This window comes from Protopterus annectens, chromosome 3.part0 (genome assembly GCF_019279795.1).
Source record: "Protopterus annectens isolate FY-2018-M chromosome 3.part0, PAN1.0, whole genome shotgun sequence".
In the NCBI taxonomy this organism is placed as follows: domain Eukaryota; kingdom Metazoa; phylum Chordata; order Ceratodontiformes; family Protopteridae; genus Protopterus; species Protopterus annectens.
Genome location: NC_056731.1, coordinates 244,894,585 through 244,919,215, shown reverse-complemented (window position 1 = coordinate 244,919,215; position 24,631 = coordinate 244,894,585). Strand labels below are relative to the sequence as shown.

Sequence of the window (24,631 nt, the reverse complement as noted above, 5' to 3'; positions counted from 1 at the left end):
CCTCCCCCAAGCCCCCCCCCTCTCCCCTTCCCCTCCCTCCCTCTCCCCTTTTTCCCCAAACCCCCTCTCTTTGATCTCTCTCCTGGGGTCCCCTCTCAAACCCCCTCTTTTTCCCCAGATTCCCCTCCTCGGAAAAATCTCTCTCATATAGATCTCTCTCTCTCTCTTGTGTGCATCTCTCTCTCTCATGGTGTGATAGCATCTCTCGTGAGTGTGCGCATCTCTCTCTCTCGTGAGTGTGCGCGCGCATCTCTCTCTCGTGTGCGCATCTCTCTCTCTCTCGTGAGTGTGCGCGCGCATCTCTCTCTCTCTCGTGAGTGTGCGCGCGCATCTCTCTCTCTCGTGTCATGTCTCTCCATCTCTCTCTCATGTGAGCGTGCGCATCTCTCTCTCTCTCTCTCTCTCTCTCTCTCTCTCGTGTGCGCATCTCTCTCTCTCTCTCTCTCTCTCTCGTGAGTGTGCGCATCTCTCTCTCTCTCTCTCTCTCTCGTGAGTGTGCGCATCTCTCTCTCTCTCTCTCTCTCGTGAGGGATCTCTCTCTCTCTCTCTCTCTCTCTCTCGTGAGGGATCTCTCTCTCTCTCTCGTGAGGGATCTCTCTCTCTCTCTCTCTTCAATAATCCTCTCTCTGTCTCTCTAAGATCTCTCTCTCTCTCCCCGTGTCATCTCTCTCTCTCTCTCTCTCGTGGCATCTCTCTCTCTCTCTCTCTCTCTCTCTCTCTCGTGTGTGTCTCTCTCTCTCTCTCTCTCGTGTGTGCATCTCTCTCTCTCTCGTGTGCATCTCTCTCTCTCTCGTGTGTCTCTCTCTCTCTCTCTCTCTCTCTCTGTGTGTGCATCTCTCTCTCTCTCTCTCTCTCGTGTGTGCATCTCTCTCTCTCTCTCGTATGTGTGTGCATCTCTCTCTCTCTCTCGTATGTGTGTGCATCTCTCTCTCTCTCTCTCTCGTATGTGTGTGTGCATCTCTCTCTCTCTCTCATGTGTGTGCATCTCTCTCTCTCTCTCTCTCTCGTATGTGTGTGCATCTCTCTCTCTCTCTCGTATGTGTGTGTGCCCTCTCTCTCTCGTATGTGTGCATCTCTCTCTCTCTCTCTCGTATGTGTGCATCTCTCTCTCTCTCGTATGTGTGTGCACTCTCTCTCTCTCGTATGTGTGTGCATCTCTCTCTCTCTCGTATGTGTGTGTGCATCTCTCTCTCTCTCTCTCTCTCTCGTGTGTGTGTGTGTGCATCTCTCTCTCTCTCTCGTGTGTGTGTGTGCATCTCTCTCTCTCTCTCTCGTGTGTGTGCATCTCTCTCTCTCTCTCTCTCTCGTATGTGTGTGTGCATCTCTCTCTCTCTCTCTCTCTCGTGTGTGTGCATCTCTCTCTCTCTCTCGTATGTGTGTGTGCATCTCTCTCTCTCTCTCGTGTGTGCATCTCTCTCTCTCTCTCTGTGTGCATCTCTCTCTCTCTCTCTCGTGTGTGCATCTCTCTCTCTCTCGTGTGTGCATCTCTCTCTCTCTCTCTCTCTCTGTGTGTGCATCTCTCTCTCTCTCTCTGTGTGTGCGTCTCTCTCTCTCTCTCTCTCTCTCTGTGTGTGCATCTCTCTCTCTCTCTCTCTCGTATGTGTGCATCTCTCTCTCTCGTATGTGTGTGCGCATCTCTCTCTCTCTCGTATGTGTGTGCGCATCTCTCTCTCTCTCTCTCGTATGTGTGTGCGCATCTCTCTCTCTCTCTCTCTCGTATGTGTGTGTGCATCTCTCTCTCTCTCTCTCGTATGTGTGTGTGCATCTCTCTCTCTCTCTCTCTCTCTCGTATGTGTGTGCATCTCTCTCTCTCTCTGTGTGTGTGCATCTCTCTCTCTCGTATGTGTGTGTGCATCTCTCTCTCTCTCTCTCGTGTGTGTGTGCATCTCTCTCTCTCTCGTGTGTGTGCATCTCTCTCTCTCTCGTGTGTGTGTGCATCTCTCTCTCTCTCGTGTGTGTGTGCATCTCTCTCTCTCGTGTGTGTGCATCTCTCTCTCTCTCGTGAGTGTGTGCATCTCTCTCTCTCTCTCTCTCTCGTGAGTGTGTGCATCTCTCTCTCTCTCTCTCTCTCTCTCTCGTGAGTGTGTGCATCTCTCTCTCTCTCTCTCTCGATGTGTGTGTGCATCTCTCTCGTATGTGTGTGTGCATCTCTCCCATGTCTCCATTTTATTTAAATATATATATATATATATATATATATACACGTATATAAAATGTATGTAATATATATATATATATATATATATATATATATATATATATATATATATATATATATATATATATATATATAATGAGAGATTAATCTTTTTTACAGTTGCCCAAGTTGGACAGATCTTTGACACTAGTATGTTTGTTTTTCTCAGACGCAGAAAAAAAAAATCGGTGGACCTTCTATAATTAAACACTGGTCTCTCTAAGTTATTAGTTGCTTATTGTCTTTAATTCTTCAATTAATTGGAATTCATGCAACATATACCTGGTTTGTTATACAACAATTCAACACCAAACTACTCAAATGTTATCCTCCCTGACCATTTTAAGAGATCTGGATCATTTTAATATCCCCTCCCAAAGTCTGTACCACCTTGTGGTCTGCTCATCTTGCAGTCAAAATACTTACTTAAAACAAACTTCTCGTACTGGCGCACAAACACTGGAACCGGTATCTGCAGAACAATACAGTCCACATACACAGTTCCCAAAAACTTCTAGCCACAAAGAGAAGCAGTTGTCACTTCATAATATACGAGTAGAAACTCCAAATGCATAAAACTTTCTATTTATTGGTCCATGTACAAACTCGGCAAGCGCTTTCACCCTACTGGGCTTCTTCAAGCCAAAAACAAAGGCAAATTCAAAGTATCCAATAAATAATCTCCTAACAATGACATCACTTCCTGGGAATTGATCACTAATATAGAATTCAGTGCTCAAAAACAATTGAAATAGTATAAAATCAAAAGCAATGTATTTCAATCAATAGCACATAAGAATAAATGCACATACCATCGCTAAATATTTTCACTTCTAAAACTTGCAGTTTCATTTCAAAATTCATTCATAACACACTGAATACAGATATATAAAAACATATAATTATGCATATAAAAATATACAAGAAAAACAAATAAGCTAACTATACAGTAGAACAGACCTCAGATACTCTCTACACTAAACCTTCAACCTTCTTCCCTTCAACATAGGCTTTAAGGGCACCCTCTCGTTCAACCCAGGGGGCCGATCTGCTCTCAACCTAATAATCTATTTAGTTTCAATTTGTTCAGTGTGATTCATCACATCACCTCTCCTAATGGTAGGTCTATTCATCTGTACAACTAAAAAGTCAAAAACGTGTTCAACTGATGTTTCTAACACACGTCTTGATAGGCCATTTTTATCCGATTTAATTTGAATATTATATTGGTGTTCCCTGATCCTGTCTTTTCATCTCCTGTCAGTCTTGCCCACATAGAAAGCTGTGCAAGACCTACAGGATGCAAGGTAAACAATATGTTTAGTCTCGCAGCTAGCCTTAGGATGGAAATAAAAACGGTATTGTGTGACAGGATGAATAAACATTGCTGTATTTCCAAAACCACAAAAGATCACGAACACTTGTTATTATACCACACAAAGGAAAACTCCGTTGCAACTTTGTAGAAAGCTTTAATCCAACAAGATGTAGTTACATCCAGTAACACAAGAAACACACTGCTGTTCTCTTCTCTAGCGCCTCGGCAAATAGCCTTTACAGAGTAAATAGTTCACTAAACTGAACAATTAGCCTCCCTTTTAAACATCCACTATCATACATTAATTACTTCTAATTATTCAGTCAACCATTTGATTCATTTTTAAAAGAAAAAAAGTTGAAAAAATAAAATGCAGAAAAAATAAAACGCATAAAACGCTATATTTTTAACAAACACTAATTACAACAAACTTTTCCATGAACAATCATTATTCAAACCATTAGGTTTGAGCGTATTAAATTTTAATATAAAATATAATTCCTTTTTCCTTAGTATTTGTTTTATGGACTTATCATTTAAATACTTTGTATTGTCAATACTATCCAACACTGAGACTTTCAAATTCTCCACCTTACCCCCATGATACTTTTGAAAATGCCCTGCCAAAGGGCTGGTTTCCTTGTTTTTCAAAATATCCCTAACATGTTCCTTAATCCTACAAGCCAATGTTCTTTTAGTCTCTCCCACATAGAACTTTTTGCAAGTACATTCAATTCCATATACTACCGCCGTAGAATTACAATTATATATTCCCTTAATTTCAAATGTAATATCATTAATTTGATGAAATTGTTTTACAATAAACTTGCAAATGGTACATTTCCCACATCTTTTTGTTCCCTGTTCCATAACTTGTGACGACATTGGCAGACATGCCATTTTAAACCTACTATGTATTAAGAAATCTTGTATATTTCTTCCCCTCTTGTAAGAAAAAACTATATTCTTATTTGTTAAATGATCTACTTCTTTTTGTAATAACTTCCAACTATTTAAAACGTGCTGTTTAACACTATTTGAGGCTATAGAATATGTGGAGACAAAATATACATTCTCTTTACTGTCTTGTGATGTTTTCCACATCCCCTCAGCATAATACTTTCCACATTTTTTAACTTTATCTAAACTCTGCTTTATATTATATTGATCATAACCCCTTTCTTTAAATTTATTGCAACTTAATATAAGTTCCTTTTCTTTGGTATTAAAATTACTACACAATCTATTTACTCTATTCAACTCTGTATAGGGAATAGCTTTCATAATATGCAAAGGATGATGGCTGCTACCATGTAATATGGAACCACTACCTTGAAATTTCCTATGTATTTGATATTCTAATTTCTGCCCTTTATTACCTATTATTGAAATATCTAGATATTGCACTTTTTGGCCTTTTTGTAGCCCATCAAACTTGATATTCATTACATTATCCTGTATTTCAGTTAAAAATTTATCTAGTTCTTGTTGCCCCCCTTGACAAATGAACACTAAATCATCAATGTAGCGGTAATATGTATGTACATATTTCTTGAAAAAGGCACTAGTATATATATGTTTGTTTTCAAAAAATCCCATAAATACATTTGCATAGCTAGGGGCAAAGGCTGCCCCCATAGCTGTGCCCTGCTTCTGTTTATACATGGAACCATTAAATTCAAACATATTGTTGGTTAAACATATATCAAACAATTCCAATACATAATCCACCGCATTTTCATTACCCATAAAGTGCTTAATAGCCATCTTTCCATCTTCATGCCTTGTGTTAGTATACAGGCTCACTACATCTATTACTACAAAATACATATCTTCCTTCCAACATATATCCTTTATCTTTGATATAAAATCAAAGACATCCTTGATATAAGATGGTAATTTGCAAACAACAGGCATCAAATACAGATGTAAAAACTTGGAAATATTTTCCAAGTACCCTTGTGTGGTATAAAAACATTGCTGTATTGTTTATCAGTGAACAATAACTGCACCTATGGCAAGGCTGAGTAGTGCCAGCAATAGAATTTGGCACATAATTATCAACTTTGAGTTGCACAAAATCCTATATAAATTAAGACTATTTTTATACGTATACCTTGGCATATGGCCCACTATATCATGAATATTGGGATCAACTGTTAATAGGTCCCAATGTTTAGAATAGATGTCTTTGATGGCTCTGACATCTTGAGTATAATAAATCGAAACTCTAGTTTCCCAATTGGAATTTACTGACACCTATCGTATCAGTCCCTCCAAGGATGGTGTCATTTCTAGCCATAAAATATGGTGAAGCCCTTTCCTTTCTAAGAACATCAACACCCAAGAAGCCCTTCTCTATTTTTTGTAAACTATAAGATCTATCATATAATTGTTGCTGTAGGTTGGATAATTCATTATGGAAACCCATATCTGTAGAATTAAGACGTGAAACTCTCATAGCTTGTCCTTTCACTATATTGTTGAATGCGAATCTGGGGTGCATACTGGTCGTATGTAAGAGGGAATTCCTATAACAGGACTTCCTATATACCCCAGTGTTTAACAACCTATTGGGAAGTCTTTCAACAAACTCATCTAGATAAGGAACCATAACCTTTGATGCTGTCATAGTAAATTTCAAATATGTAGTTAAAGAATTCATTTGTTCCAAAAAATTGTATAAATCATCTTCACTAGCAGTCCAAATCAAAAAGAGGTCATCTACAAAATGTGCGTATAACACAACTGACGTCTTAATATATTCCATTTCAAAAAGACTACATTTTTCCCAGTCAGCCATGACCAGGTTGGCGTAGCTGCTGGCACATGAAGTGCTGATAGCTACACCATCCTTTTGATTATAAATTCTATTGTTAAAAGTAAAGATATTATTACTTAATACGAGCTGTAACAAGTCGCACATGGTATTGATTGAAATTTCAGGAGAACTCTGATTATTCTGCAGGCACCTCCTGACACATTCTATTCCATCATCATTTGGAATGATGGTGAATAAGGACTGAACGTCCAAAGTAACTAACCAATATAGTAGTTTATGGGGCAATGTCGACTTTGTTATATAACATCAACAAAATTTGTTTAGTATCTCTTAAAATATGGGTATATGTATTGACTACTGGCCTAAGCTTAGATTCCAGATACAGGGAAACGGGTTCAGTTATCCAACCTCTTCCAGCAACAATGGGCCTCATAGGTGGACAAGTTGGGTGTTGATGTACTTTTGGCATCCCTTGTATTCTAGGTATTAAAGGATGCACTACAGAACAGAAATTTAAACAACAGATCAGTAATCGAGCCTCTGCTTCGAAGGCTTGATAACACACCTGATGCTCTATTAATTATTCTTTCAACCTGTTGGGAGGTGATACAATAGTAAAACCGAGTATTCCCAAGCATGTTCTTCATACTAGTCACACCTATCCATAATAACAGGATCTCCCTTATCTGCTGGTCTAATTATAACATTTCGATCATTTCTAAGTGTTTTCAGTGCTACTCTCTGTCTTGGTAATAAATTACCATGCCATTTTTTTATTTCTACTACTAATATCTAGCTTATGTAGATCCTCCTGTACTAATTTACAGAAGGCATCTATCAGAGGGTGCAAGTTAGGAACATATGTACTAGGCTTGCTAAAATTCTGTCTGGACCTGGTAGATATACCATCACCAAAATCCAACCTCAGTTGTACATTGCGAGCAAATAATTTAACATCCATCACTGAGTCAGTCACATCACTCTTAATGGAGGGTATGAATGCAAGTCCCTTTTCTAAAACATCAATCTCATTCTGAGTTAACTGTCTGTTGGAAATATTCCATACTAACAATTGATGGTTTTGTCCCACATTTTCTTTAATGTCGGTCCCACATGCTCCTCATCTGTTCTCCTCTTCTGTCTCCCCCTGCTCATGGATCTGTCTGTCCCTCCTCTCCGAAAAAGTGGAGATGGGGAAAGGAGTGGGGCCAACTGACCCAACAAGTGCTGGATTCAAATTACTCTTGACCTTCCTTCTAACTGATGTCTCACCCTTGACCAAGCTGTCAATGGCATCTAAATGCTGTTCTGAACTTATAATTCCATTAATATGTGGGGTATTAGAACTTCCATTTTCGCTTACTGCATCAGGGCTTACAGTAGGTGACTGTAGTATGTCATTGATTGCATCTTCATGATGCACAATAGCTGTTGTAACAACAATATTTCTGGTATCACTAATTGATCATCCTTCCCATCAGGCTTAACAGGTTGACTATTCCCTTCATTACATACAGTTTGTAAATCATTTCTAGGTTTAAGCATATTAGGAGCTACCCTCCCCTATCCATTCTTCTCAAATATAGTCCTAGGCCAAGTAAAGACTTGGCCATTTTTAAAATTGCTGGTGTCTCTTTGAATCTTATTCTGCTTCTTTTCCATCAACTTTTTTTCAAACAAATACACATTGTCTAATAATCTCTCAGTACTTCTATCAACCACCACTGCTGGATAAGTTTCAATAATAAAACATTGTTCTTTAATTCAACCTCGTAAAGCTTCTTCCTCAGGGCGGAAATATTTAATAACATCATATACTGGAGACTAGTGACAATGTTAATTTGTTGCCATTTGTATAAAAGTTTCGGATACAATATACCTGTAGTTGGCATCTTTAAAACTCGCAGTCCCCTTGGTATAATCCTGCGCACAATACAAACTTCAAAGTGCTGGCGTTGGAGTTGCATTCTCTTTAACTTAATAAAGTCAATTTCAAGCTGATTCATCAGTGTAGACAAACCACTACAGCTTGCTTTGGCATTCGACTCCTCCATTGAGTTAGACACCACGTCATACACAAGTAGCGAGTTCTCCTCTCCAGAAACACAGCTTTCAAATCTATGAAGGTTCTGACCATGCTGGGGATTATAAGGCAGTTCAACATTGTGTGTGACTGGTTCTGCCATGACTCTCGGACAGCAAACAGTAAAACAAAATTAATAGAAAATCAAACACCACCGCCCAAGTGTCCGTATTCCTGCATAAACATATAATAATTATACATATAAAAAATATATAAGAAAAACAGGCTAACTATACAGTAGAACAGACCTCAGATAACCCTCTACACTAAACCTTCAACCTTCTTCCCTTCAACATAGTTAGCTTATTTATTTGTTTTTCTTATATTTTTTATATGTATAATTATTATATGTTTTTTATATATCTGTATTCAGTGTGTTGTGAATGAATTTTGAAATGAAACTGCAAGTTTTATAAGTGAAAATATTTAGCGATGGTATGTGCATTTATTATGTGCTATTGATTGAAAAACACATTGCTTCTGATTTTATACTATTTTAATAATGTTTTTGAGCACTGAATTCTATATTAGTGATTAATTCCCAGGAAGTGATGTCATTGTTGGATTATTTATTGGATATTTGTTTTTGGCTTGAAGAAGCCCAGTAGGGTGGAAGCGCTTGCCGAGTTTGTACATGGACCAATAAATAGAAAGTTTTATGTATTTGGAGTTTCTACTCTTTTATATTATTAAGTGACAACTGCTTCTCTTTGTGGCTAGATGTTTTTGGGAACTGTGCATGTGGACTGTATTTTTCTGCCGATACCGGTTCCTGTGTTTGTGTGCCAGTACTTATTCATTTATGCAGGAACACGGACCCTTGGGTGGTGGTTTTTGATTTTCTATAAACGTCTCATACTAACATTGACTTTTACACCAGTGGATCACTTACCAAAGAGGTACACCCAGAATAAGGGAAAAGAGTAAGAGTGCAGGGATTTTTGACAGTGCAGTCTTGTCGGTGATAAAATAAATCCTCTTAAATGTGTATGAGGAAGCTAAAATGTTTTGCTATAACAGCAACTCAGTGCAATTGTTTTCTGGGTATACACTGCATTCTCCATTGAACAATAGTTACATAACCCCTGCTATTGAAAAGAACATAAAGTAGCTTGACAATCTAACATTTTAAAGTTCATGTGTGCTATTTGTGGTATATTATAGGGTTATATTTCTAAGATGGTAACATTTTTGTAGTACAAGTATTTTTTACAACAAATCTGGATATTCAGTTATAAACTACTAGGGCTGTTTTTGTTCCAACAGTAATTGATCAGCTGCATATCAAATCTAAGCGATCATTTCCCAATTCCTAGTTCTAGGTTTTATTTACATATGACTATTTTGTATTGTAAAATACTCTGGGAGAGTGATGTTTTAGTTGTAACACAGTATGTTAGATTTCACATAGACTGCATTTGCCCTATGAAAAAAAGCTTATGAATAGTTTAATAGTCTAAAGATATCTGCAAGTAAATGTGCTGTGGCTTCATAAAATTATGAATGCTAAAATGTATTGCGCCTGTGATGGCCTCTCTAGCCTGGGCCAGTAATCAAGGAGCCTCAGTCCTTGCCACTGGCACTGGTGAGAGATGCTCCTTAAAAATAGGAATGAATTTACACAGTATTTTCAGATGCAGCTCTCTGCATCAGGCACAGTTTCCCCCAGGAGCACCCAAGGAACATTCTCCAGACCTGAAATGGGATAACTCTCTTTCCGGATCCTAGACAAGAATCACTTTGGAGCACTGTGTCCCAGTTCCAAGAAGCTGCCACACCCACACCTGGGTATTTGATTTTTTACACACACACTTATGAAAAGGATGGTACAGATTCGCTAGCTGTACCCATTCTGCCCAGACTATAAGGTAACCATGCTGCCACCAGTCAACCAAACTCGCCCTCTTACAAGGGTATCCAATTATATGGAGTAAAATCAATACTAAAATGGTAGAGTGTAACCAAAGCTGCAAGGCTTTTTGGAGTGGCCACAGCGTCACTAAAATAAGCACAAGTACTAAAGATTTTTAAGTGTTCTCTCAGACCATCCGCAACGAAAAGTGTAAAACTTTTATAATAAATAATAAAATAGAAAACAAGAGAATAGTAAATATCCAAGTACAATAAAACACACCAGAGTTTGTCACAGGAGAAATAAAAATAACACAGTTGGGCAGATTCAAATAGATGCATTTCCTGATTGTCTAAAGAATATCTGTTCCTAGCTAAATTAATACAGCAAGGTAAGATTTGATGCTTGCTTCCACAAGGTAAGGTGATGACTTTCAAACTAAAATTGAACTGACTTAGATAAATAACAGAAGATAACTATCCAAGATGTAAATTCCACGTAGTTTATTGCAGACGAGAACAAACGGATAAGCGCTTTTACTGTATCAGCTTCTTCAGATCCATGAAACAAACCTCCTAACACAAACTAGTTATATATTAAAAGCACACTGAGACAATTAAATAATTAACCTATCAAGAAGATGATCCAACACAAACCTCTATTTAAAGGCATAGCAAACTGCAAAGAACAGAAAAAGAACAGAAAAAAAAGCTCACTACAAGAATATAAATGCATAAAATAAATTAAAACATCCGTAAAATGACTTTAAACACTCCATAGAATATATAAAAGATTTTCCAAAACACATAAACTAATACATGAAAGAATTTTATATATAAATACATAAAAAACTTTGAGACATAAGGACATAATGTAGGCATACGCATATAAGTAATTACAAATAGTCACTTTACATGCCTGTGCTGCCTTAGGCTAGGTTTTATGGATGCCCTTTCATTTAAACTCGGTCCCCTATCAGCCCTTAAAAGTGTTATCCAGTCACTCTCTTTTCCTTCAGTGTATATCCTAACATCACCACCCCTCTGATTTGGGGTGATGACCTCTAACACTCTAAACAAAAACTTGTGGGTGGTTGGTCTTGCCCACGTAGAAAGAGGAACACAACTGACACACTGCCAAATAGACGACATGTACGGTCATACCATTCGCCTCCACTTTAGTATAAAAAACTCTTCTCAAATCAGGATGAAAAAACTCCACATTGCTGTCTATAAAAGGGCAAAAGTTGCAGTGACCACAGGGTCTGGTACATCCTACCTTTTTAGGATGTCTATCATGTCTTGGATAGCACAACATCCTTTTCAAGTTGTTATTCCTAAAAAGAAAATGTGGAGCTTCACCTACTATCTGTCAGTTGTGTTCCTCTTTCTACGTGGGTAAGACCAACCGCCCACTCAGAGATAGGATGAGAGAGCATAATTACCACATTAGGAAGGGTACGTTGCATAATGCTTTAGCTAAACACGTGGTCACGCATGGTCATGACCACAAGTTTTTGTTGAGTGTTGGAGGTCATCACCCCAAATCAGAGGGGTGGTGATGTTAGGATATACACTGAAGGAAAAGAGAGTGACTGGATAACACTTTTAAGGGCTGATAGGGGACTGGGTTTAAATGAAAGGGCATCCATAAAACCTAGCCTAAGGCAGCGCAGGCATGTAAAGTGACTATTTGTAATTACTTATATGCGTATGCCTACATTATGCCCTTACGTCTTAAAGTTTTTTTTATGTATTTATATATAAAATTTTTTCATGTATTAGTTTGTGTTTTGGAAAATCGTTTATATATTCTATGGAGTGTTTAAAGTCATTTTACGGATGTTTTAAGTTATTTTATGCATTTATATTCTTGTAGTGAGCTTTTTTTTTTTCTGCTGTTTTTCTGTTCTTTGCGGTTTGCTATGCCTTTATATAGAGGTTTGTGTTGGATCATCTTCTTGATAGGTTAATTATTTAATTGTCTGTGTGCTTTTAATATATCACTAGTTTGTGTTAGGAGGTTTGTTTCATGGATCTGAAGAAGCTGATACAGTGAAAGCGCTTATCCGTTTGTTCTTGTCTGCAATAAACTATGTGGATTTTACATCTTGGATTGTTATCTTCTGTTATTTTCTCACTCTCACTCCTGCTCAGTACTTGGTTGTTTTACAAATTTTTTTATATTTCTCTGAGCAGGGGCGTTTACTTATGAAGCAGCAATTTGTCAGACTTTTTTATTTGACTTTGATAAATTTTATACTTGATTCCAAAGAAAACAAAATTGTTGTAAGAGTTCCATCCTCTCCATGCTTGTTATAGAATGATATCACATTTGATCACCTGACTTCCGTGTAATACACACACGGAACTTTAAGATCTGGTGCAGTATTTGAAAATTATAGAACATTTTCAAAAACTTCTACTCTTCCCTTCCTTTCCAGAATTCTTTGTTTAAACGTATACATTTAATCAGTTATAACAAAACTGATGCATTTTTAACACAAGCATCTGTGCAAGTCAGTGTGATAGTCAAATGGCACGAAATTACCCAAAAGTCTCCAGCCAATTATGCTGGTATATGTTACACATGCACTGCCCTATTTACTCTGGTACAGATTGCAATACCTCACATTGTCAATGCCTATTATCGCATATGGGTTACAGATGCGATTTTACATTTTATATTGCTGCAGTGGAGAATACCTCCTTTGAAGTTGTATTGTCCAAGAAAATTAACTCTTCACACAAATTTCTTCCTGTCAGCCAATGCACAGTTTCACACTGCCTCTGACACACCAGGTCAAGTAATGCTTTAACTGTGATCAAGTGACACCACTGGTCATTCACTTATGAACTGCCTCCTCTTCTTTCCAGAATAAACAATTTGTGTGTACGCATCTGATCAACTAAGAGCAAATAAGACACTGGCCACAGTCTAGTTTCTTTCATCATGCATATATATGTAAATATAAACAGGTTAAGGAAACAATGGCCATAGTAATGTATTTCTGCTAGTTTCTCATGCAATTAGACTTGCCCTCCTGAGGTAGCACCTAAAATCCACAGTACAAGCTCAGAGTTACTGGATTGTAACTTGCAAGATTAAATGACATGGTAGAACAGTTGCAGGATACAGTCAATAGCATTTTGGCTACAGAGGCTCCATGCACATTTGTATATTTACAAGTTATATATAGAAGACTTTTCCACACAAGGATCTCCTTCCGGAACATTTAGAATGAAAAACCTATTCATCCAGGTACAGATTACTGTGTTGAAGGTATAAAACAGATTTTCTTAGGGTGTTAGCATAACTTGCTTGAAACAATTACTGCTTGACAGCTTTTGGCATGTTGGGGTTTGAGATTTTTGGAATGCTTAAGGCCTTCGACACAGTAGTAACAAGGGTTGACAATTTTATGATGAATCATTTCTGCAGGCAGCAATACTTATGATCCACTACACACAAGGCTTTGGAACAGCCAAGTTATTTTAATGTATTTAGTTAACATTTGTTAACCGGGAAAGTCTGACTTGGAACAAAGCCCATTTTCAGTGGAGGCCCAGGGAGAAATGCTCCAGATGCATGTCTTTGTAACATGGGAGGAAACAGGAGTACCTGGAGGAAACCCACACAAATGCAGGGAGGGCATGCAGACTCCACACAGAAGGCACCCCAGCCGAGAATTTAACCGGAGAACCTCTTGCTGTGAGGTGCCAATGCTACTGCTGCACCACAGCACCGTCCAATTATGTAACCATATAATCAAGTTATGTCTGAATACTTGTCTGTTTCAAAAATACACCTGTGATAAGGGTAGAATTTTATAAATGGGGTGGATGGAATATAGTTTGTTTACTCTGGACAAATCCTGTTCTGTGAATGCCTTGTACCTTGACCTTTAAATTCTTTGAATATTTTTATACTAGAAATTCATTTTGAATTAGGGAATATGTATTCCCCTATAATACAGACCTGTACAAAGTGCTTAAATTATTTTCCAAGGTAGTGCATCCCTCCATAGAGCCTTCTGTTCAGGTTTTTATGTTGACCTCATATTTGTAACTGTATTTGTTTTCTTTAAGATTTGGTCCATTAATGGGTTGACGGTAGATAACCTGAGATAGCACAGTTGGTTTAAAACTTGCATATATCTTTACTAAAGCTGCATTATGGAATGTACCATGAGTTGAATAAGGGTACATTCATGAACAGATTGCATCTAGTCAAAACAGGGGAAGCCAACTCAAGCAGTAGACCCATAAACTGTGTTCCCCAGGGATTGGTCTTAGGACCTCTGTTTGTGATCTACTTTTCTGAGGTGTAGGCTAAAACTAGTGGGCTATCACTGACCAAGTTTGCAGATGACTGTAAGCTGGGCACTGTCATAAAGTCCCCTAGTGATGTGGACATCCTCCAACAGGGTCTCATCCAAACAAATGACTGGTGCCAGAAAAATGGCCTCAAACTGAATGCCAAAAAATGTATCTCCCACTCTCTTTGGGGAGAGTGACATCTCACAAATTATCATATCAATAACAAGGTACTAAGCATGCAATCAGTTGTGATGGTGTTGGGTGCCCAGGTTGATAGCAAGCTGACCTTTTGACCACCATATTGCCTCCTTTGTATGGAAAGCTTTCTACATGGCCCACCTCATTAGTATGGATATGTCATCCATGGACAAAACTCATAACATCCCTGTATTCTTCCCTTATAAGACCCATTATTGAGTGAAATGCCCCTTTTGGCATGTACCTCACAAAGCACATGCAGCAGTTGGAGAGACCAGAGACGTTTCTCACCAGGAGAATCCAGGGCCTCAAACATCTATCCTACACAGATGGGCTAAAAGCCCTGTCCCTCTACTCACTCTCATACAGGCGCCTCAGAGCTGACCTCTGTATGGCATAAAGAGCTATCTCAGACCCCACCTTGATGGGACTGCTGCATATCTGCAAGTCGTACTCCACTCGAGTAACCCGCACTCACAGCCTCAACCTGGTCTGTGACATCAATAGGATTTGTTGGCAGGACAGATTTGTGTCCCAAGACTCCCCTTTTGTGGAATAGACTCCCTTTCCATGTCAAGCAGTGTACCTAATTTAACCCTTTTTAAGTGCAACTTGGATAACTGGATGGAGAACAGAAAATACACCCTTGAGATTCCACCTGTGTCCTTACTGGAGGGGGACACCGGGTGCTCTGTGGAGTCATGTCACTATATTGAATGCGCATTTGCTGAACATTATCTGAAAATTGCAGAAACCACTTTCAGCAATTTTAAAAAAAAATTGCAGGAGGGTAAACCCTCCTTTCAACTTGTGTGGGAAGGGGGGTACAAAGTTTGTTTCACAACAGTGAGGAAAATGCATCCTCAATGATTGCGAAAAGTTCTTTTGGCAATTTACATATAAACTAACCACATCTGGGGAATGAGAGTTAAATAACATGTCTGCATCCCATGTCTGAGTGAACTAATTTGTTTATTTTGTATACCATGCATATTAAGCAATACATTAAGTGGCTATCGTTGTGAACATTGGCATTGGAGAATGGTGGAGGACCTGGATTCATGTCAGTGTGTGCCCTCACTAGTGAAATGTAATTGGACTGAAGTTGTATTTTGGTAGTTTGGAGTACTTGTAGGATGCATTGAGAGAGTAAAATGGCTAGGAAGTACTTTGGCAGTAGCAAGGAGCTGTCTAGAGAGTCTGCCTGCATCGAAGTGGATAATATTTTAATGCTAGAAAAGATTAAATGTGTGGATAAGAAATATGCTTCGTGAGGTAGACAGGGTTGCGAAGTGCTGGACAAAGGTGAAGATGGAGGTGAGAGAAGAATTTGGAGATCATGGATTGTATTGTAGAAAAATGTTACTAGAAGAAGTGATGGTAGTTGGTAGAGTGAAATGAGGCAATATGGTTTAGTATTATAATGCTATGTGACTGTATTCTGTATTGGTGGCATAAGCTAATGAGTATAAGAGTAACCACTAGAGAAGTATAGAGAAGTATATGGCAGTTTTGTGTGATGACTGTATCAGAATGAAAGTAAAGAAGCTGTAGGATGTATAGAGTATATTAAGACATGAAGTAGCAGAGAGGTGAACCAAAAAGTGATCAGTTTCCTTCCTTGGAAGTATTTTAGGGGGGAGAGTTAAGAGGCAGGTGTGATACAGAACAAAAGTGGTGGTTGCAATAAGGAAGGGAGTACAGAGGAGGAGCAAGTTGAATTCAGTTTGGTGAAAACAATGCAGATATCTGTTTCTGGTGGGTATGTAGTTGCAAGAGTAATTGAGCTATTAGTTTAGAAGGACTTTTGGACATGTTATTTTGTAGCTATGCAAGCGACTCATGCTGTGCATATGACATAAGTATGCAGTGCCTGTTGAGCAACAGGCAGCACACTTGCTTTTGCAGTAGGCTATGATTTTTATTACCACACCAGGTAGAGATGGATTGTTGGCATTGCAGTACAGTATAATGGGGGATGCTGTACTCCTGAGTGTGTCGTCTGAGTGTGTCATCCTTGAGATGACATGTTAAACTGAGGGACCCATCTGCTCAAGTTGGTGATAGCTCAGGTGGATATAAAAGATCATTTAGCCCCTGTCAGAGTAGGGGTCCTTTATATACAAAATAACTTGTTTATAAAATATTTACACTTGTACAAATGTATGTTTACGCAATCCTACTACATTTTCATCCATGTTAGACCCTCAACTCCTTTTTCCATACCCACCTTCTCTATTTTAACACCGTCTTTACTTCTGTTCTTATAATATCCATATTTATTTTATCCACTTCTTTCATATCTTCAAAAAACTCTCTACATAGTTTTCCCCATAACTTTTTTTGTTTTACATTTCAAAAATACATGCTCGCTCGCTCTTGGCACTAAACTTATTCTGTCACTTTTTTCTTTTATGGCACACTCCCTTTACTGGTACCTTATTTATTACCAGACTCCACAAAAAAATCCAACATTCTATTTTCTGATTACACCATCTGCTTCTTATTTTTATAGCTTTAATGTTTTTATCTGTTACATTTTCCCAGGTTTTTACATAGTAATGTTTTTATAATTACATTCTTATGCCACACTTTTTCTATATTTTTCTGTTCAATTTTTATTTTCCTGAGAAATATATTTTTCTTGGTGGTAATTTATTTCTTTTATACACATTTATTTTACCATACCCCAATATTTATTATACTTATACAATTTTACTACTAATCTCATCTTTTTCATTTATCCATTCTAATACTTTAAGTTTAATGGATTAGCGTATACTACTGGGTTATTTAACCATACACCTCATTTATATACAAAACTATCTTTACTATATTTAATGTATAACTCCATATGAATGAAAAAATATCTGCAATAATTCCTTTCCAAGTACTGTTGGTGATACAAGTATGCTATTTTCCCTCAGTCCTGAAATTTTTCAAATAAGCCTTTTTTTTCCTGAATTATTTGTATGTTCTCAAGAAAAGACAGGTTTGTCTAATTTCTTCTGTTTTTCCTATTGAATTCTACTTGCATCTTTTTTCCCAAATGTTATACCTAGCATAAAAATTTTATTCATTGTAAAATATATACTGCCAATCTTTACAGCATCATTTAAACCTTTACTTTTCTCTCTCAAACAATCCCCATCATCTCTAGATGCTCATTTGTGCAAATTATTAATTTTATCCAAATATTGTTTTGAAATTATAATGTCATCTGCATATATTAACAGAACTGGAATTCTTAACCCTTCAGGTGTTGTATACCCTGCCTCCTTCATTTTGTAATTTATTTCATATACTATCACATTTGTAATTAATGCAGAGAGTATACAACTCACTGGACATCTCTGTCTTACACCACTTTTCATATGTACCTTTTGGCCTAACCAGTCATTTACAAATATTTTATGTAGTAGTAATTTCCAACTTTCTCACTTTATAATATATTAATTCATTATTACCCATAATATTTCATGTCCAGTTGTGTCAAATGTCTTATTCAGGTCTCCTAACATGACTTTCCCTTATTAATAATTCTTGACAACCCTTCCCCTTTATACTATACATGCTAGCTTCCATAATATTTTCCATTTTAAATTCAAATCTCTCTTGTATTTTCTTAAATATCTTAAATCATTGTTCAGTGTGATTGGCCTCCAATTTTTTTCTGTCTTCCTTCTTTCATATGAATTTAAGTATACCACCTCATTCATTCAAAATCTTTAAAAAAATGTTTTTGCAAATCCCTTACTTTTATACACTTCATGCCCTATTCCATCTGGACCTGCAGACAAACCTATATTTACTTGTCCTAATACTTTATCTAGCTCATTTAAGAAAATCTCCTTTTCCAACTCTTTATTCTGCTAACTTTACTTTCCATGTTTTTACTTTCCATGTTTTTTCAGTACCTTTTTATTTAAACATTTCTTGTACATGTATTACCATGTTCATATTTTGTTTTCTGTTTCTCCTTTCCTGTTTTTTTTATCTCCTTATACGATTATCTTCCTTTACTACAAGTGACTTGATACTTTTTCCTTGTAAAAAATCTTTGCTTATATAACACTCCTTGTATTTGTTTCTTGATTTTTCATATAATTTTCTTTGCCAAAGTCCTTTCTGTCATGTTCTAAATCTTACAATGCATCATGTTCTCTATTTTCTTTCTGTACTTTTCTCACGTATTGCCAATGTAAAAAAAAAAAAAACAAACTTATTTTTCCTTGTATATCCACCATTCAAAATAGTTTTCATAAGATGTTATCTTAGGAATAGCTTACCATAACGGCTACCAATCCCTTTCCTTCATTTCATGCTAGTCTCATTTATCCTTTTTATTCCTTTGCCTGTTTTTATATATTCCTTGTTTTCCTCCAGCTCTAGCCATAATATTAGAAGTTCAGAAAATCCTGTTGTAACTGCCTACCCTTCTCCTATAAACCTTCGGATACTATAAAAAATCTATTTTAGTTCTATAATGCCCCTTTTGTAAGTGTATGCATTTTTGTCCCAAAGTTTTAGCTTACCACATCCTATAATGTCTAACATCTTTCTTATATCACTTCCTTTTATTTTCCACTTGCCTCTTACAACAGGAGACTATTTGTGGTTTAATATTTGTATTCATCACTACATAGTCTAAAATTTGATGAAATGAGCTTCCCCTTTCTTTGCTATTAGAATAAGCATGTAATGTTATAATTATATACACTTGTTCTTTCTGTTTTAAATCTGCAATAGTTAATTAAGCTTCCTATTTTTGATAGTTATCTTTACTGTAGTTCTACAAAATATGGTTATTCCAGAGCATCTTTTCCCAAAGTGCAGATGCTCTCCTCCCCATAGATTCTCTGTAATCTTTTTTCATTTGTTAAAAATCTTGTATTTTAATACAATTACATCCACATCTCATGTATTGCACCGCTCCAAAATTCCTGTCCTTACTATATTCTTAATACCATTCACATTAAAAAAGCACCCTCTAAAATGTTCATTTTCCCTTTTACTTCACAGTTTCATAAGTTTATAGCTAATTACTAGGCTAGCTTTCTTAAAGGTCATTCAATCTAAGCCTAACCAATTTCCTTCCCAAAGGTGAGACTTAAACACTGTACATTGTGTCTGGGAGTCTAACACTTTAACCAGTATACAAAGTCCCAATCTTTTGCATCAATTCCTTTCTTTTTTTTTTTTTTTTGTACTTATCCCTTTAAATTTTATTTTCTGTCTTTTCACCCTTCCATTTTACAACCTCCAAATTTGTCATCTTCATCCCTTATTTCAGAACCTTCAATGTCCTTTTTCTTTTTCTACTACTACTAAAATTCCTTTTTTCATTTTCCCAATCCTTCCATAAATGTCTGATTTGTTACATTTATAAAATTTCAAGTTGCATTTTTTGCATCATGTCCCATTTCCACACAAATGTAACATTTTCTTTTGTCATAGTTACTTGTCTCTTTTTCCACAACAAACATGTTTTGGGTTGTCCCTAGTATTTTACATCATCACTATTCTCCTCCACATTCATCATGCTTTGTATACGTACATTTATTTTATTTTAACAATATTATAATTCCAGCCACCAGTCCATAAACCTCTTTTGTCAAACTTCTGCAATGTCTAGTAGTACTTTATATAGTCTGAAAGGACATTTGAAATGTTTCTTTTTCTACCTCTGTTTATCTATTTTGTGGTCTTTCAATTCCTTTTACTTTACCCAATTCTCCATAAAACAGAGAAGTCAGAATTTCCACAGTTTCCTGTTCTTTCCCTTGCTGTCCAGCTTAGTGAATATTTACACTGGTTTTCTGTGGAAGGCTCCAAAATGTCTTCATATGGCACCTAACCAATTGCTTCCCATTCCACTGGTTTTCCATTAATCTGGAGTTCCGTTGCTCTGTCCTGTTGAATTAGTTTTTTTACACTGAATCCTTCTTCACATTGGAGGTACTTCATGACCTACGTTTCTATTTCTTTAACTTCTCCATTACTGATCTCCTTTTCTACTTTTCCTCTTTATCTTATTTTTTGTATTGTAAAGTTTTCCATGTCTAGATTCCTTTTGCCTGTATTTCTCTTCAAATATCTTTGTTGCTGCTCTTTTTGTATTAATCGGTTTTGCTTTCTCCTTTGCATAGATATTACACCATATTAAATATTTTTCTTTCCCATGTCCATATTTCTACTTCAGATATCTCATGATTTTCCTGTTTCCTCTTACTTTGGGGGCTCATTCCATCATGCTGTGATCTAACTTGTGTTAGACCTTCTACTTCAAATCTTTCACTTCACAGGCACTCCATATCTTCAACTTCTATTTTTTTTAACTTCTACTTTACTAATCATCTTTTTAACATTCCCTCTTTGTGTTATTTTTTATTGTGAAAATTTCCATTTCTGAATGCCTTTGTATTTTTTTTTTGAATAACTTTGGGGCTGTCTTCATGTTGATTAATTTGGCTTTCACCTTTGCATAAATATTGCACTATATCAAATCTTTCTTTCCCATGTCCATATTTCTTTTTTATACTTTTCAAAAATATATAACTTTTGTTTACATTTTTGTACTACTTCAGATGCTTTTTTTTTCCAAACAGGTCAAAGTTTCTTTATCTATATACTGTTTTTAAAGAATCTGTTGTATTAATGACCACAATCAGTTGGATTCACTAGCATAACTGTGTGGTTTGTAATTAAATATTTTAATTGTCTGATTATTTTCCATAGTGGATGAGACATGGAGGTAGTCTCCATATGTAGCTCATATAGATTTTCAGCTTTACCCAAATCTATTTGTGAAACTTTTTAAATTCACTGTCAAAAAGATGGATTTTTTTGTACAAAAGATGTTGCTCTATTCATAATCCTTGCTGTAGTTTATCTGGTTCAGGTAGTTGTACTTGAATGTTTAAGTGAAAAGTGTAATTACCCTTGTGTTTCTGTACAGCATACAGAACCAAAATATTCAACAAAGAATTGTGTACTGTTGCATTTAAATAAGAGTGAAGTATATCAACCTTGTGTAGTGCCATGACTGTCTTGAAATGGTATGCAGTTACAAGGAAGTATGTGATATTCAAAATTTTCTTTGTGTCCCTGAACAATTTGGGATTCAAACACCATGCTATGCAGTGCCTATATGCTGCAGGCTGTTAACTGTTTATATTTGCCGTTCTTTAATAAACCAGTTATATACATATTTTGTTATGGGGACAGCTGTTCAAATTAACCCTTGCTGATGCCACTACATGGGTAGTGTAGGGACGTGTCTAAGTTTTAATGGATAAGGTGATGTCACCAAGGGGTAGCCAGTTTTGTGAGCAGCTTTTAATAAGTTTGAATATTTATTAAGGAATGTCAGAAAAAAATATGTGGTGGGGGGGACCACTGCAGCACTGTACAAGAAAATGCTGTAATGCATCTGCCTGCTTTTCAGGCTTTGCCTGTGCTGTTTAGTATGAATGATCCTGTGATGCGACTTATTGCCAGCTGTATCAGGAGAAGATGGTGCATAGGTGGCATATGCCAGCATGGCTGGCTGAAGTTTTGTAAATCTTCAGTCATTTGACTGTCACATTGACTTGTACAGATGCTTGTATTAAAAATGCATTTGTAAAAATTGTTAAATGCAACAGAATTTTAAGAGTTTTGAATATGTATTGTGCCAGAGTTAGGTGACCAGATGTGGTGGTGATGTAATCAGCTGAAGGAATGAACTCTGGCAGCAGCAGTTTGTTTTTTGTTTTTCTCTGAAATCTGATAAAGATCTGTCAGTTATCACAGTTCAGTTGTTGAGTCAGTTCAGTTAGTGAGTAGTATCTCATTTTGCTTTATGGAAGTGAGCATCTCAGCAGTACATCTTGCCTTGCGATACTAAGCGAGTTAACTAGGGACAGCTTCTCATTAGTTCAGTTAGGAAAAGTACAGTAAGATTAGTCTATTTTCTTTTTCTGTCCCTGTAAGATTCTATCCAACTGTGTTTTTTATATTTCCTGTGACTGAAAATCTGTTTATTGTAACTAAATATTAAATATTCTCCTATCTTTTAAATATTTTTATACCTTTTCATTGTGGCTGGTCTTTTAGAGACTACTTTTAACATCTTAAGAGTACTTGTGCTTATTATAGTGACACTGTGGCCACTCCAATAAGCCTTAATGCTTCGGTCACACTCTAGCATTTATAAACGTATTAATTTGACACAGTTTAATTGTTTACCCTTTGTAAGAGCATTGGAGTATTTGACTGGTGGCAATGGTCTACCTTGTGGTTTGGAGAAGGGGGGACAGTTGGTGAATTTGTCAGCCTTGTGTGTGTGTAAAATCAGATATTCAAGTGTGTATCCGATACTTGGATTTGGGACACAATGTTCCAAGGTGAGTCTTGTTTGGAATCCGGCGAAACAAATTTTCAGTCCCAGTTCTGGATCAAGTTCCCTGTGTGCCCCTGAGGGAAATTGTGCTTGATAAAATTCTGTGTAGATTCATTCCCGTTTTAGTGACTGCCATTTGCCAGTGTCCGTGGTGAGGATTGAGGCTCTTTGATTACTGGCCTGGGGTAAAAAGGGGTCGTCACAGATCCTATCAATGAATCAAGAGCATGTACTCTCTCAATTAATTGCTTAGTTTGCTTTAGAAAACTTGTGCTACAAGGTTACCTTTTCATTTTATCACATATGCTTAATCTTTGAGTGAAATTAATTCTGTGTTGATTTGTACTTGCAGCTGAGAATTCAGGAAACACAAGCGGAGCTCCCACAGGGAGCTATTCCACGCAGTGTGGAGATCATTCTGCGAGCTGAAGCGGTGGAAACTGCACAGGCAGGAGATAGATGCGACTTCACAGGAACACTGATAGTTGTCCCTGATGTTTCTGCATTGACTGGTTAGTATTAGATTGTTAGTAATCTACAAAAATGCATCATTTGGCTCCAGAAGCCTTCTATGGTAGCTAACTATCCATGACTACATTAATTGATATTTCTTGACACCTAGCTAAATATTCTCTCATCCTCACACACGGGATGGCTGCATGACTTCTGTTTGCTTCCTTGCACTTGGGTGAGTGCATGCTTTCTGCTGATGCATACTGTTTTGTTTTGGATGAGGGTAGACTTTGCTCTTGTCCCATTTTAACAGTTGGGATCCCTATTGTTAATTTTGAGGGAAAAAAGGCTTTACACGTAAGCTTTTTAGGTACTATTTAATTTGCTACATTGTAAACAAGAGCCATATTGGAGTGATTAATTTATTTTTTGGCTTGGTGGACAGCATGATGTATTGCTGCAAATACCAGTGCTTCATCCCAGACATCTGAAAGTGACCAAAGAAAAAGCTAGAGTTCCATCTGAAAGCTCTCCTGACAAGTCTACTCTTGACATCACATCATGATAATTGAATTGAGCCTCCCTTAAATTAAGGAAAGTACCTTAACTAGGAAAGAGGTGAGGGGGTGTCTTCAGTTTGAGGGGGAGGGGTTCATTGTGGAGAGAGCCCAGAGTACCAATTGATATAACTATGGCCCTTCTTAAGAATGGAGCATATAGAAAAGGAACACTGTAGGGGAGTACCTGTGAAATTACCTTGAGTGTCCCAAGGTATCTGCACCATATCTTTCATGTTAATGTCCACAGCATAAGTTGAACCTGGTCTATCTACATGGAGAAATCTTCCAATTTCCCTGTTATGGGCTTAATTGGAGAAACTGGGGCCAAGAAGTCCCCCCCCCCCCCACACGCACACACGTGTGTTTTTTTAAGCACATCACTAGCTCTAGTCGACAGCATTTAGAATAGTGGTCTTTTCTTCATTAGGCCTGTCGAGGTTACTATTGTAAATGTGTGAGCTGTTTATGGGAGTTGTCCTAGAAGGT

At 37.1% G+C, this 24,631-nt stretch overlaps 1 protein-coding gene across 3 annotated transcripts in view; it reads left to right on the top strand.

Annotated features, from left to right (window-relative positions):
- Positions 1–24,631, top strand: part of LOC122796327 (maternal DNA replication licensing factor mcm6-like) — a 501,477-nt gene that overhangs the window by 145,894 nt on the left and 330,952 nt on the right. For all 3 annotated transcript variants that reach the window (XM_044064723.1, XM_044064721.1, XM_044064724.1), the window contains exon 5: positions 23,485–23,644. In XM_044064723.1, coding sequence (XP_043920658.1) covers positions 23,485–23,644 — 160 coding nt within the window. The remainder of the gene's footprint in view (positions 1–23,484; positions 23,645–24,631) is intronic.